Below are 14546 nucleotides of genomic sequence, written 5' to 3'. Positions count from 1 at the left end.
AGGTGGAGCGGGCCCTGGGAAAGATGATAAGGGATGGTAATGGCCGTTGGCGCCGAAGCGCGGGACACCAGCTCCGGCGATGAAGGACGGACATGGCAGTTGCGGTACCAGGTCTTTACTCACTGTCCTTTGGTTGCCCGGGAGTACCAGCCTCTGTCGTGTTGGGCACCAGCCGATCCCGGATAAGATAGAGGTAGCCACCGGTATTTGAAAGTGTCCTCTCCCAAGGGATGTCACTCCAGAAGTGAGGAACCTGGGCTGAGCTTCCTGTTCCAAGCCACAGGCTCCGTGAAGAAAAAAGAAGAAAGTGGTGTCGTGCTGCCAGAACTGAAGTCCTGACTTGACTGAAGTTTGTGTAAAGAGTTGCTCCTACTTCTACCCCAAGTGGTGCCCGCCCCCCAGGTGGTTGTCCTAGTGACCGGGAAAGTCCCATGCATCAGGATGGCCACCCCCCAGCCTACCCTAGTCCAGTCCCCAGTGGGAGGGTGCCTAAGCTGTATGTAAGGTGAAATGTGAAAACATCGGTGGTGTACCTCCTCCTTAAGCGGGCTTTACACGCTGCGACATCGCTAATGCGGAGTCGTTGGGGTCACGGAATTTGTGACGCACATCCGGCCGCATTAGCGATGCCGTTGCGTGTGACACCGATAAGCGATTTTGCATCGTTGCAAAAACGTGCGAAATCGCTAATCGGCGACACGGGGGTCCATTCTTAAAAATCGTTACTGCAGCAGTAACGAAGTTGTTCCTCGTTCCTGCGGCAGCACACATCGCTGCGTTTGACGCCGCAGGAACGAGGAAGCTCCCCTTACCTGCCTCCCGGCCGCTATGCGGAAGGAATGAGGTGGGCGGGATGTTACGTCCCGCTCATCTCCGCCCCTCCGCTGCTATTGGGCGGCGGTTCAGTGACGTTTCAGTGACGTCGCTGTGACGCCGCACAGACCGCCCCCTTAGAAAGGAGGCGGTTCGCCGGTCACAGCGACGTCGCCGGACAGGTAAGTATGTGTGACGGCTCTGGGCGATGTTGTGCGGCACGGGCAGCGATATGCCCGTGTCGCGCAACAGATGGGGGCGGGTACCCACACTAGCGATATCGGGACCGATATCGCAGTGTGTAAAGTAGCCTTTACTCAACATGAATTCTGCACCGTAAGTGAGGTGCAGTACCCTGTGGCAACTGAAACCGCAGGGGCGCCACACTCCTTCCCTTCTGAACTTCGCCGTTTGTCCAAACAGAGGTTTCTGACCACATGTGGGGTATCCACACTCTCAAATGACACCGGGTAACAAATTTTGGCTTCCATTTCATCATGCTTTTTTTTGTAAAAGTGAATAAATTTGGGCTATAGCAACATTTTTAGGTAAAATGTATTTTTTTTTAAATCCAATTTGCATTACTTCCTGTGAAGCACCTGAAGGGTTAATAAACTGCCTGGAAGTGGTTTTGAGCACTGGGAGGGGTGCAGTTTTTAGAATGGTGTCACTTTTGGGTATTTTCTGTCACCTAGACCTCTCATAGTCTATAAAAAATGGTTTTGTAAATTTTGTTGGAAAAATGAGAAATTGCTGATGAACTTTGAACCCTTTAAACTTCCTAACTAAAAAAAATGATGTTTCAAAGATGTTGCTGATGTAAAATAGACATGTGGGAAATGTTATTTAGTAACTGTTATGGTCATCGAGGGGCCACGAGCGTCCAGGGGTGGACCCACTGGATTGTGCACTGGACTCCCCGAAGGTGCAACCCGCAGCAAACCCCTATACAGGGACTGTGTGGTGCACCAACGGAAGGCCTAAATACACGGCAGCCAGGGACCTGAGGAGCTAGTCTCTTAAGGACGGGTAGAGTTTCTTAATGTCCAATATTGGAGTACATAGTTGCAGCAGCACAAAGATGGTGGCAGAGAGGTCATGACAGATGTGGCAGCACAGCAGTGAAGGCTCAGGCGTGTCGACACAAGGGTAGTGGCTCTGATGTGGCGGCACAGTGGTGATGGCTCAGGCATGTTGGCGAAAGGGTAATGGCCCTGATGTGGCAGCACAGCGGTGGTAGAGAGCTGGCTCTAAGGCTAGGGCCCCACGTTGCTTTTTACCTCCTTTTTTGCTGCTTTTTCAACTGCAGCATTTAATGCCAAAATGGATGTGTTCTGCTTTTCAAGCAAAGTCTATGGGAATTTGGGTTTCTTGAACCCACTATGCAGTTCAAAAATGCGCCTTTTTGTGGCAGAAATTTGGGCAAAAAGTTATCTTTGCAGTTCAAAACTCAATTGGCAAAAACAACTGACATGTCAGTTGTTTCTGCCATTTGAGTTTTGAACTTTTGAACATGAACTTACAGAAGAAGTACGCGCGGCCTGGAAACAGGAGTATCAAAGTAGGCTGTGGAACTGCTGGGCAGGTGAGAGGGAGGACGTCGGAGACTGGGAGCGGGGGCATGCGTGGATGCCTCTCTGGGACTGGGGCCAGGCGCTACAGTAACTATTTTGTGTGCCATAACTCTCTAGATTAAGGCCATAAAAATTCAAAGTTTGAAAATTGCTAAATTTTTGTCAAATTTATGATTTTGTTTCACAAATAAACTCAAAATATATTGTCCTAAATTAACCGCAAACATGAAGTACAATATGTCAGGAAGAAACAGTCCTGAGAATCCCTGAGATCCGTTGAAGCGTTAGAGAGTTATAACCTCATAAAGTGACAGTGGTCAGATTTCTAAAATGTGTCCTGATCGTTAAGGTCAAAATTGGCTCTGTCACTAAGGAGTAAAACACAACAAATGCAATAAAATAATAATAATAATAGTAATAATAATAATCACATGTAAATAAAAATGCTAACACTTTAAGACATGCTATCATAGAAAATGGAAAAATTATATTCTCATAAATTATGGAAAGTTCTAGCAGTTCTGACTCCAATAAGCTATGATTTTAACTAGAGCATAGCTTTCACTTATTGTCATGTATACATTCTCCCTCCTACAAGCAGGTGTGTTCACACTCCAGGTGTCTGCATATAATCATTTTCCTTGGCATCAATTAAATTATACCACTGGTGACAGAGAGAAGATTTCATGAACTCACTAACAAGCTGTCTACATACAGTGGCGACATAATCACCATATTAAGAACTATGGTAGGTTTTGAAATGATCTAATGCAGAATTATCTATCTACTATCTATCTATCTATCTATCTATTTATCCATCCATCTATCCATCTATCTATCTATATGCTAAAATGCAAAATGCTATGTTTGGCAGGAAACTAGCATTAGACATCACTCTGAAAACACCATCCCCACTGTCAAACATGTTGGTAGCAGCATAATGTTGAGGGGAGACTTTTCTTCAGGGGCACCGAAGCTATTCAGAGTTGATGGGAAGATGGATGGAGTTAAATTCATGTCAATTTATATATCGATCACTCACTTTTTATCTACACCTTTCTAGTTATCTATCCATCTGATATGAAATTTGCATATAAAGTAATTTGACTTTATTATATTCTGAATTTTACAACTTAAGTTACCATTTATTATGAGTAAATAATTCTATTTTTCTTATAGTATGGATTCATTAATACCTGTTTAAAATCACTTGTGATAGAAAAATTTGGAGATGATACTTGGCAAAAATTAAAGTAAGTGCAAAATATTTCTAGGTATTCTTCATGCACATTATTTGTTCCACTTTGGAGTGATTTTTTTTTGGGTGGTAAGAGAATATAATTTTTACATACAGTGATTTATTGTCTATTTATCACATTATCAAAAGAGAATAAGTTGTCGAAAGTTGCAGAAGCAATTGAAGGTATTCTATTTACTTTGCAGAAGTCTTGCTGAGGTCCAGGATACATTTATGACTCATGAAGTTTATGATGATGGTATTACAATGAGAATGGTGAAAGAAGCGTGCAGAATGCTTAGTAAGTGCCGATTATTGGAATCTTAATCCTTCATGAAAGTTTAAGTCAATCTTTGCCCACCTTGCCTGACAGCTCCAAAGTGACCCTCCTCCCCGCTGAGATCTCCCGCTGCTCAGTACAAGCTGCAGCTATCGGTCATGGTGGGTGAGAGGAGATTGAATACACTTTTAACTCATGAATTATTTCATTCCACAGTTATACTTTTGCACAAGATAGACACTGAAATTATTTTAGTGGTGTGTGGCCATATTTTGAGACCGATAAATTTTACAATTTTTGCCCATAGACTGGTCCATTCAAACTCATGAATATGCTTCCATGTAAACCAAGCCATTCATCCTTCTATCAACTGTGTCCAGCTCATCTGTCCTTGCTGAACAAAAAGCCTCCTCATAATGCTGACACCATCATGTGTGACAGTGGGGATGGTGTTTTCAAAGTGATGTGTAAGTTTTCCACTACACATCGCATTTTGCATTTAGCCCGAAAAGTTGTACATTGGTCTCATCTGGCCAGAGCACTTTCTTCCAAATGCTAGCTGTGTCCCTTACATGGCCTGTGGAAGAAGGTTCACTGATCAGATGAGACCAAAGTAGAACTTTTGGGACTAAATGCAAAATGCTATGTTTGGTGGGAAACTAACATTAGACATCACCCTGAAAACACCATCCCTACCGTCAAACATGGAGGTAGTAGTATCACTTACTGGGCTGTTGGCTGTAGTTTTGATATAATCCTTGTTTTATCTGCTGCAGATCCAGCAGGTTTCTGAATGCTGTGCTTTGTATAACTCCTCTGACACCACTAATTGACAGCTTTCTGTGTACACTGTGCATAGGCAGAACTGGCAATCAGTAGTGGTGGCTAGGTTAATGAATATGGATGACTATTTGGCAGCAGGATTACTAGTCCTAAATTGATAATCTGCTGCCTGATGTCATCAAAACTACAGCAAGCAGCCCAGTAAGTGATACATCGCTGGAATCAGGATCTCTGTCTCTACATTATGCTCCTCTTAAACTGGATGGCAAAAAACTGATGATAGATTCCATTTAAGATAACTATGTTCCACTTTTACTTATGTCTCATTTTGGGTAATTATGTACAGTTAATGCTGTTATTTGGTTCACAGATGTATCTGAGGAAGAAGTTCTTAAGTTATTTGGAGTATATTTCTTCTCCTTCTGTAAGCAATCTGGATACGATCGAATGTTACGAACTTTGGGAGGGAATCTAACTGAGTTTATTGAGAATCTTGATGCTCTTCATAGCTACCTCACACTTTCTTATAAGGTAATTCCTTATATAATATTCTATCATATGAAGTGACGATGTAGTGAGGGATGAGACTTTTAAAGGGAGCCTGTCACCACTTTATTGGCCTATAAGCTGCGGCCACCACCACCGGGCTTATATACAGCATTCTAACATGCTGTATATAAGAGCCCAGGCCGCTGTGAGAACATAAAAAACACTTTATAATACTTACCTAACGGTCGTGCGGTTGGCCATATGGGCTTTTCCGTTCTCTGGTGCTGGCGCCTCCCCTTTCAGCCATCTTCATCCTCTTTCTGAAGCCTGTGTGCATGACGCGTCTACGTCATACACGCTCTCCGATCCTGCGCAGGCGCACTACAATACTTTGATCTTCCCTGCTCAGGGCAGATCAAAGTGCGCCTGCTCAGGACCTGAATGCCGGCGAGAGTGGATGACGTCGGACACGTCATGCACCGCGGCTAGAGAGGAAGGAGGACAAAGATAGCTGAAAAAGGCGGCGCCGGCACCGAAGAACAGAGACGCCCATATGGCCAACCGAGCGACCGTTAGGTAAGTATTATAAAGTGTTTTATGTCCTCCCAGCGACCTGGGCTCTTATATACGGCATGTAGGAATGCTGTATATAACAGCCCGGTGGTGGTGGCCGCAGCTTATAGACCAAAAAAGTGGTGACAGGTTCCCTTTAAGAAGGGACTGGATCCCATTTAGATTACTGGAGACAGAACTACATAAATACATTTATTAAAGAGATAATGTAAGAGTTTATAATACAGCTGGTAGCATCATCAGATCTCAAACATTTTAACACTGGATAAGTCATAAGGACCAGATCATCAAGAGTACAGAGAATTTCAGAGTAACCGGTGCCAAATTCACTAATTGTTGCACACCACTTAATAAAATTGATGCCTCTACGATAGATGGTGGTGTACTCTTGCACACGCTGCGACAGAAATACTACTCCAGTCAAAGACTAGAGTTGCATTTCTGGCCTAGAAAATGACTTGATTAATTCCACAGGAGGCATACCCATTCCCTCGCTCCTCCAAGCTCAGAGTTGACCCAAAATGGCATGAAAATACAGAAAGTCGTAACATTGTTGCACAACTCCATGTTGTGCAAACATTTTGTGACTTTTCAAAGGTTGTGTGCCACTTTTTTGGCAGAAAATTTTTGATCAATTGGCCCCATAGTTTTAATACATTTCCAGATATGTAGTGTTAATCGTATGACCCATTTCTAAACATACAAAAAGTAAGATTGGACTTGGGAAATGTTTGCTATTCCTGAATTCTACCATATTCAGTATGCCCATGCCCAGAAGGACTTCACCCCAAAAGGACCAATATTTATATTTGACATTATCCAGGACACTGTCATTTATGAATTTCAGATTATATCTATATATTGAATTGTCTACAGGAAATGAATGCTCCTTCCTTTCGAGTGGAAAAGACAAGTGATGGGACCATGCTCCTTCATTATTACTCTGACAGAAGAGGCCTATGTCACATAGTCCCAGGTAGGAGCTCATATTAGTTCTCATTTTCATAGCATTTGTTTGCACCCTTGTCGGTACAGCTACAATTTAAAGTATTTTGGTCTTGGCCTCCTCAAGGTTTCATATTGTTTTGTTAAGGAAAATGAAGATGATTAGCTAAACTTCTTATTTATGCAAATTATTTTGTTAGGAGATGGGCTTCCCACAGGGGATTTTGCTTAACATCTGGGTTCAATTTTATATTTTACAACTATAAGAATTAATTGAAGTCCCCCAGGCTAGAACAGGAACTATGGGTTTTGTTAATATTAGGGCTCCTTCATAGATAAGGGCACACCTTAGGTTCGAGTTCAATTTACGAAAAACTAAGGTTTGGGTTCGGAGTTCGAGTGAGGTATGAGTAGGAATCTCAAGCGAGCAGCGCTGTGCTTGGGTATGAGTGATGCTCAGCCCTCTGCGAGCCGCGTGCAGTGTTTGATTGGCTCCCTTTTGGGCTAAAATCAGCGTGATAAGATGTAGTGTGCACACACAAAACAAAACAAAAAAAATTGCATACCCCGCCCACTCCGCCCTACAAGTGTTTTGCTTATGGGCCATTAGCAAAACATTTCTGGGGCATGGTAGGCAGGGTTATGCAATCCGAACCCAAATCATGCTTTTTTTTATAAATCGAACTCCGAACCTCGAGCCTAAGGTTCGAACATCTCTACTTGTTCACACATCATTTTTGGGGGGACATGTACTAAACGGTAATTTTATGGATAGATCAAGCACGTATTATAATGAATGTGCCTTTTCACATGTGTTTTTTTTATTTGTCTCATGTTCTACTTGGATCTCTGTTGAGGATCAAACTCTCCAATGAAAGTGTCATGATTCATGCACGGCTCTGTCATTCCTGATTCACTGCATGTATCCAGCCTCCTGGGGTCATGTCGCTATCTCTTGGTGGTGCTGTCTCCTGGACGCCAGCAGTGATATTTCCAGCTTGGCATCTTGCTACTCCTGTGAGAAGTACTCTGCTCTGTTTTCCTACCTTTGTCCTGACCCCTTACCTGCCGAACCCCCATTTCTCCGGCCCTGCCTGACCTCCGTCCCCCCTTTCCTGCCTGTCCTCCATCCCCCCAGCCCTGCCTGACCTCCGCTGTCCCTGCTTGCTCCATCCTCTGTCTGTCCTGCCCAGATCTCTGTGTTTCCACAGTTACCCGGTCTTCTATCCTCCCCAGTGTGTCTCCTGTGTAGTTGGCTTCCTGGTATCTGACCTCGGCTCTGTTCTTGACTGTGACTAATTTTGTGCTTCCTGTTCCAAGATATGATTTCTCGGCATTGACCAATTTCTGTTTGACTTCTCTGCCTATTAGTTTGGCAACCTCTGGTAGGCTTCTGTAGTATTACACTCAGATTAGTTTTCCTGTCTGAGTGTCTGCGCCACCTACTGGTAGTCTGACAGAAAGTCAATGGCGCCATGAAAAAAAAGGAAGGCACACAGATATCATCTATGTACTGTTCATATTTTACTGTCTATAGGGTAGGAGAAGATAAAAAAAATTCTTCATGAGAAAAACAAGGATTGTAAAACTTAATACATGAACAAAAATGGGGTCAGCACACTGGAAAAATCCAGACTGTTTTCCCCATATAAACAAAATGGTGTGAAACCGGCCTGATGAGCTAAATTTGTTTAGCTGTTTTTGGTTTTTTTCCCTTCCCTCACTTTCTTCAGGGGTGAGTATGGCCAGGCTGAGTTGTTCTGTAATTGGACGTATTATTGGAATTTGTATTGCTAGTAAAGTTCAAATACAAGTGTTTTTTTTTTGTTTGTTTTTTAAAAAGAATGATGTTATACAGATTGTATAAGTTTTAATTTAAAATGTAAACTTGACTATATAATATTGAATGATAAGATAATACTTACCGTAGATCACTAAAATGAGTACACCCCTCACATTTTTATAAATATTTTATAATATTTTTTCATGGGACAGCACTAAAGATATTGAACTTTGACACAATGTAAAGTAGTCAGTGTACGGCTTGTATAACAGTATAAATTTGGTGTCCTCTAAATAACTCCACGTACAGCCATTAATGTCTAAACCGACAGCAACAAAAGTGAGTACACCCCTAAGTAAAAATAGCCAAATTGTGCCCAAAGTGTCAATATTTTGTGTAGTCACTAGTGATGAGCAAGTACTAAAATGCTGGAGTGCTCTTTAGTCGAATTGAACAGGTTGGGCACTCAGTGGTTTGCACATGTAAAGAACCCGATCTCCGAACACGAACTCTGCTTTGCTTGTAAAGTCTGTGTACCAACACCGAACCTCGGGTCCGCTCATCTCTACTTCCCAGCCATGTAACCTCTGCAGCAATGCTGGCAGCACCCATACATCTATTTTGAAAAGACATCCTATGGATATGACGCTGAGCATGTGCTCTCAACCTTTTTGGCTGACCATGGCGAGGCCTGTTCTAAGTGGAACTTGTCTTGTTAAACCACTGTATGGTCTTGGCCACTGTGGTGCAGCTCAGTTTCAGTGTTTGCAATCTTCTTATAGCCAAGACCATCTTGATGTCGAGCAATAGTTCTGCTTTTCAGATCCTCTGATAATTCTTTGCCATGAGGAGCCATGTTGAACTTCCAGTGACCCAGTATGAGAGTGTGCGTGAGCGATATCACCAAATGTAACAAACCTGCTCTCCATTCACACCTTATTTATTGTAACTCTAATGAGTCACAAGACATTGGGGAGGGAAAATGGATACTTGATCTCAATTTGGGCTTTTTCACTTAGGGGTGTACTCACTTTTGTTGCCAGCGATTTTGACATTTATGTTTGTGTATTGAGTTATTTAGAGGTCACAAGAAATTTACACTGTTATACAGTGCCTTGCAAAAGTATTCAGGCCCTTTGAATTTTCAACCTTTTCCCACATTTCAGGCTTCAAACATAAAGATAAAAAATGTAAATTTCGTTCACATTCACAATTGTGTCCCACTTGTTGTTGATTCTTCACCATAGCATTAAAATTTTTATCTTCATGTTTGAAGCCTGAAATGTGGGAAAAGGTTGAAAAATTCAAGGGGGCCGAATACTTTCGCAAGGCACTATACACGCTGCACACTGGCTACTGTACATTGTCTCACGATGTCATATCTTCAGTGTTGTCCCATGAAAAGATATAATAGAATATTTACAAAAATGTGAGGGGTGTACTCACTTTTGTGATATACTGTACATAAGTGATTCCTAAGAAAGTGATAAAAAAAAAACAACAAAAAAAAATGCTGTAGTAGTAGTTTTTAATTATAGATTAATATTCTCTTCTATTAATTGTTCTCTTGGATTTCCAGGGATTATAGAATCCGTGGCAAAAGATTTTTTTAATAGTGAAGTAACCATGAGAATAATCTACCAAACCGAGGAGAGGGAGCGCACCGGAAAGAGAGAACATGTCATATTTGAAGTTTTCCAGAAGATTGAAGGTCTTAAGAAAAGCATAAAACCAAAAGAAAATTCTGAAGACAAAGAACATCCTTACCAAGCCCAGGTAGAGCCAATTCATAGTCATACAATAATATTGTATAATTGGAATTACATTGTACTGTAGCTCCTGATTGGAGTCCGGACATTTCTTGTGGAGGGGCACGGCAGCTGGAAGATTCACCAAATTCATTATGAAGCGCACACCTTTTAATGAATGTGACATATCTTCCTCCAGCAAACTCTTCTTCAAGGCTGGCATAGAAAATGAATGAGCGCCAAACATTATGGCTATGCGCACACGCTGCAGATTTGGTGCAGAAATTTTCTGCACCAAATCTGCACATTGTGTAGGTGCGGTTTTTGATGTCATTGTAGTCAAGGGGGGAAAAACCGCTGATAACCGGACCAATAATTGACATGCTGCAGATTTTTTTCTGCATCAAAATCTGCACAGAAAAAAAACGCACCGTGTGCACAGCAAATCCAAAATCCCATAAACTTTGCTGGCTTCGAGAGAGGTATGTAGATTTTGATGCAGATTTCAAAATAACCGTGGCAAAAACTGCAAACTGTGCACAGGGCCTATAAGGCCCCAATTAATCAAGATTGGCATTTTGCCCTGTAATCTACACCACTTTTTGTGGAAATTATGATCAATGTTTTGGTCATTTTTTTAAATGCTGGCAAAGCCAGCCTGGACTGATATTAAAACACCAAAAGTTGCTATATTTTACCACGTTTTAGCACAATTTTGTACCATTTCAAGCAGTTTTATGCCAGACAACTTGCAAAAACTGCTTGATTAATCTGGGCCAACAAGCAAATCACTGTGCAAATAAAGGGCTCATATGCATAAGTATTAAAAAGTGCTCCCTGTTGTACCCTACCGTGTTGTGTCAGAGGCATAGATGCGAATTCTCTCTTGTTATACTGAGTCGGTCCTATCTTATGTAATGAAGATGATTATGCTGCCATTTAAGCTCACACTAGGGTGCACCATTCAATGCTGGAGGGGGTATAGACTTTTGCAGAGATACCGCTCACATTTCACTTTAATAATCTAAAACAAGGTCATAGGGAATTGCTTGCCATCTGTTCCCTATGCTTTCTTCCTGTTTTATAGCTCTGTGACTGATATTTCCTTGTAAGATGGCTTGGAAAACTGTTAACATTGTCCATTCCAGCTTGTAACTTTTCTTATATTGGTATTATGCATGCAATTTTGTGTAAATTTCTTTACTGTGTGCTGCTACACTCCCTGACAGAAGTTCTGTCGCTTATTCATGTTATGTAAATAAAAGTTTAGAACCTGACTTTAAATTCATCCATTGGCTTTATAAATTACTCTTTTGAAAGCTGAAACCCTCCCAAATTTGGTTTAGGTTATGAAAATAAAGTTGCTGCAAAGCTGAAATATTGATCATTTAACACTAGAAGTCCCAGAAATTTCGAGCTCCCACCTGAAGTCCCGAAAGAGGGTCAAATGGCCCTTAGGGGGTACTTCTCACATACCGAGATTGCTAGCGAGATCGCTGCTGAGTCACGTTTTTGTGACGCAGCAGTGACCTCATTAGCGATCTCGCTATGTGTGACACTGAGCAGCGATCTGGCCCCTGCTGTGAGATCACTGCTCGTTATACACAGTGCTGGTTCATTTTTTTGGACGTTGCTCTCCCTCTGTGAAGCACACTTCGCTGTGTTTGACAGCGAGAGAGCAATGATCTGAATGTGCAGGTGTGGCGCCCCAGGACCTGGTCGCCACAACAGCATTGCCCTCCCAAAGGGTTAATGCTGAGCCTGGAGGTAATTGGGAGATCCATTGGCCAGCAAGTTTAACACCCAACGCAGTTCTCCCTCCGGCCAGCAGGGGGAGCTCTGAACCTGGGATTCCAGGGAGCATCCCCTTAAGCCTGGTCTGAGAGAGGAAGTAGTGTTCAGTCTGTAGAGAGCAGTAGGAGTGAACAGACGCAGAGTGAGCTGTCCTGTGAATCTGGGGCCTAGAGCTGGAGCAGCTTGGCCCAGAGAAGCAGGAGTAGCTGAGAGGCAGCAGAGAGACTCGGACATCGGAGTCTGTGGCCACCAGGGCTTAAAATACTCCCTGGTAGCCGAATCCGAAGGGCAGGAGAGCTGCAAGCACCTGGCCCAAAAACATCCCAAAAGTACAGCTGCAGCATCAAGGCCGGTGTGGATTACAGCAGAGAAGCACCAGAGAGAGAGCCTGCGCAGCCTGCTACAGAGGGAAAGGGACGCACCAACAGTCCCAGCAGCACAGAGGGCCATTGCTGGATTCAGAGAAGCAGGGTCCTATCGTAACAAAGCAAAGTACAGGAGTAGGCCTCATACTCAGCTGGCCAGAGAGATCACCCCAAATACTTCCAGGCCGACCGGATCCCCATCACCACCTGTAACGGTCTCCCAGGACTGGACTGTTCCCAAAGTAAAGAGGAAAAGGTAAAGAGACTGTTGTTTATGCCTGGTTCTTTCATCGCCTGTCGGCCCTGCACCGTGTTAGCCACACCACCTCATAGACTTCCACGAGCACCAACTGTGCCCCGGGCAATGCTCCACCTGTGGGGAGCAGTACCACCATTGCTGCCATAACACCACCCCGGAGGCCTCACACGGCAGCGGCGGCTTAATAGCCGCATACCACAGGTGGCGTCACGAACACAAACTTTATTCACCAAGCCACATATTTTACTGACACCCACCAGGGCCATGGAGCCGGGCCCAGCCACCACTGACTACCACCGGACTAGTCCGGCCCGGCACCGGGTGTCCCACAGCCCTGGGGTGGGCGAGTCACAGGGAGTAGGGAGCTGGCGTCTGGCAGCCTGCGGTAAGCTGTAACCAAGGCAAATATCGGGTAACCAAGCAAAGCCCTTTGCTTGGTTACCCGATATTTACCTTGGTTACTAGTGTCAGCCGCTCTCACGCTGTCAGTGCCGGCTCCCTGCTCCCTGCACAATTAGCCAGAGTACATATCGGGTAATTAAGCAAAGCGGTTTGCTTATTAACCCAATGTGTACTCTGGCTAGGAGTGCAGGAAGCCAGCGCTAAGCGGTGTGCGCTGGTAATCAAGGTAAATATCGGGTAACCAAGCGCTAGGTTACCCGATATTTACCTTAGTTACCAAGCGCAGCATCGCTTCCACATGTCGCTGCTGGCTGGGGCTGGTCACTGGTCGCTGGTGAGATCTGCCTGATTGACCGCTCACCAGCGACCATGTAGCGACGCACCAGCGATCCTGACCAGGTCAGCTCTCTGGTGGGATCGCTGGGGCGTCGCTAAAGTGTGACGTGCCCTTAGTCCAAACTGAATAGAACTAACTAGAAACTAAATGGCTAAACTCAATGGAAAACAACAACCTCCTGTGGTGCGACAGTAATGGCCTTAATTACAGGACAAAAGACGGTGATTATAGGATGTTAGCTAAAATCCTTCAGGTCATTCGACTCGTCTCTGGGTTCCAAAGGTAGAAATGTTAAATGACCCCTCTCTGGGACTTCTAGTGTTAACCCTAGAACGCATACCTGGGGCCTCGCAGGCCTGCTAGGTTACTTGTTTTCTATGGTTGAGCTTTCAAGGGTTAATGAACATAGAAAGGTCTAATTTTGGCAAGACAAAAGTTTTGTTGCCTTGTCATATAATGCACCCAATCCTAGTTTACATCCTCACCTGTGCTCACTAAATGATTGCTTAATTAGTGGGTGTGTATGAAAAGAAACCCAGCACCCCAGACCTTCACTTGAACTGGAACTTGACCTCTGACAACATGCCAAAAATCCACCCTGTTACCAAAACCTTGATTATCAAAACGCTGAACACCAGATCCACTGGAGAAGTGGCTGGCACCTTTAACCCCTTCAGCCCCGGGCACTTTCCGTTTTTGTGTTTTTGTTTTTTGCTCCCCTTCTTCCGAGAGCCGTAACTTTTTTATTTTTCCATCAATCTTGCCATATGAGGGCTTGTTTTTTGCAAGACAAGTTTTACTTTTAAATGAAACTATAAGTTTTACCATATGGTGTACTGGAAAACAGCAAAAAAATTCCAAGTGTGGAAAAACTGCAAAAAAAGTGTGATGGCACAATAGTTTTTGGGATGTTTTATTCACGGTATTCACTATATGGTAAAACCGATATGTGGGTATGATGCCTGAGGTTGGTGCGAGTTTGTAGACACCAAACATGTATAGGTTTACTTGTATCTAAGGGGTTAAAAAAAATTCACAAGCTTGTCTAATAAAAGTGGCGTACGTTTTGCGCCATTTTCCAAAAGCCGTAGCTTTCTCATTTCTTGAGATCTATGGCTCATTGATGGCTTATTTTCTGCGTCTAGAGCTGACGTCTCTAATGGT

General features: G+C 43.5%; 1 protein-coding gene across 1 annotated transcript in view; it reads left to right on the top strand.

Moving 5' to 3' along the window:
* The first annotated feature begins 2326 nt into the window (after positions 1-2326).
* Positions 2327-14546, top strand: part of LOC142289986 (guanylate cyclase soluble subunit beta-2-like) — a 56763-nt gene continuing 44543 nt past the window's right edge. The window contains 6 exon segments of the mRNA XM_075333934.1: positions 2327-2398; positions 3567-3640; positions 3831-3925; positions 5058-5218; positions 6626-6725; positions 10057-10236. Of these exon segments, the coding sequence (XP_075190049.1) occupies positions 2327-2398; positions 3567-3640; positions 3831-3925; positions 5058-5218; positions 6626-6725; positions 10057-10236 (682 nt within the window).

This window comes from Anomaloglossus baeobatrachus, chromosome 2 (assembly GCF_048569485.1).
Source record: "Anomaloglossus baeobatrachus isolate aAnoBae1 chromosome 2, aAnoBae1.hap1, whole genome shotgun sequence".
NCBI classification, from domain to species: Eukaryota; Metazoa; Chordata; class Amphibia; order Anura; family Aromobatidae; genus Anomaloglossus; species Anomaloglossus baeobatrachus.
Note: the sequence above shows the minus strand (reverse complement) of the source record. Positions and strands in the feature narration are given on the sequence as shown.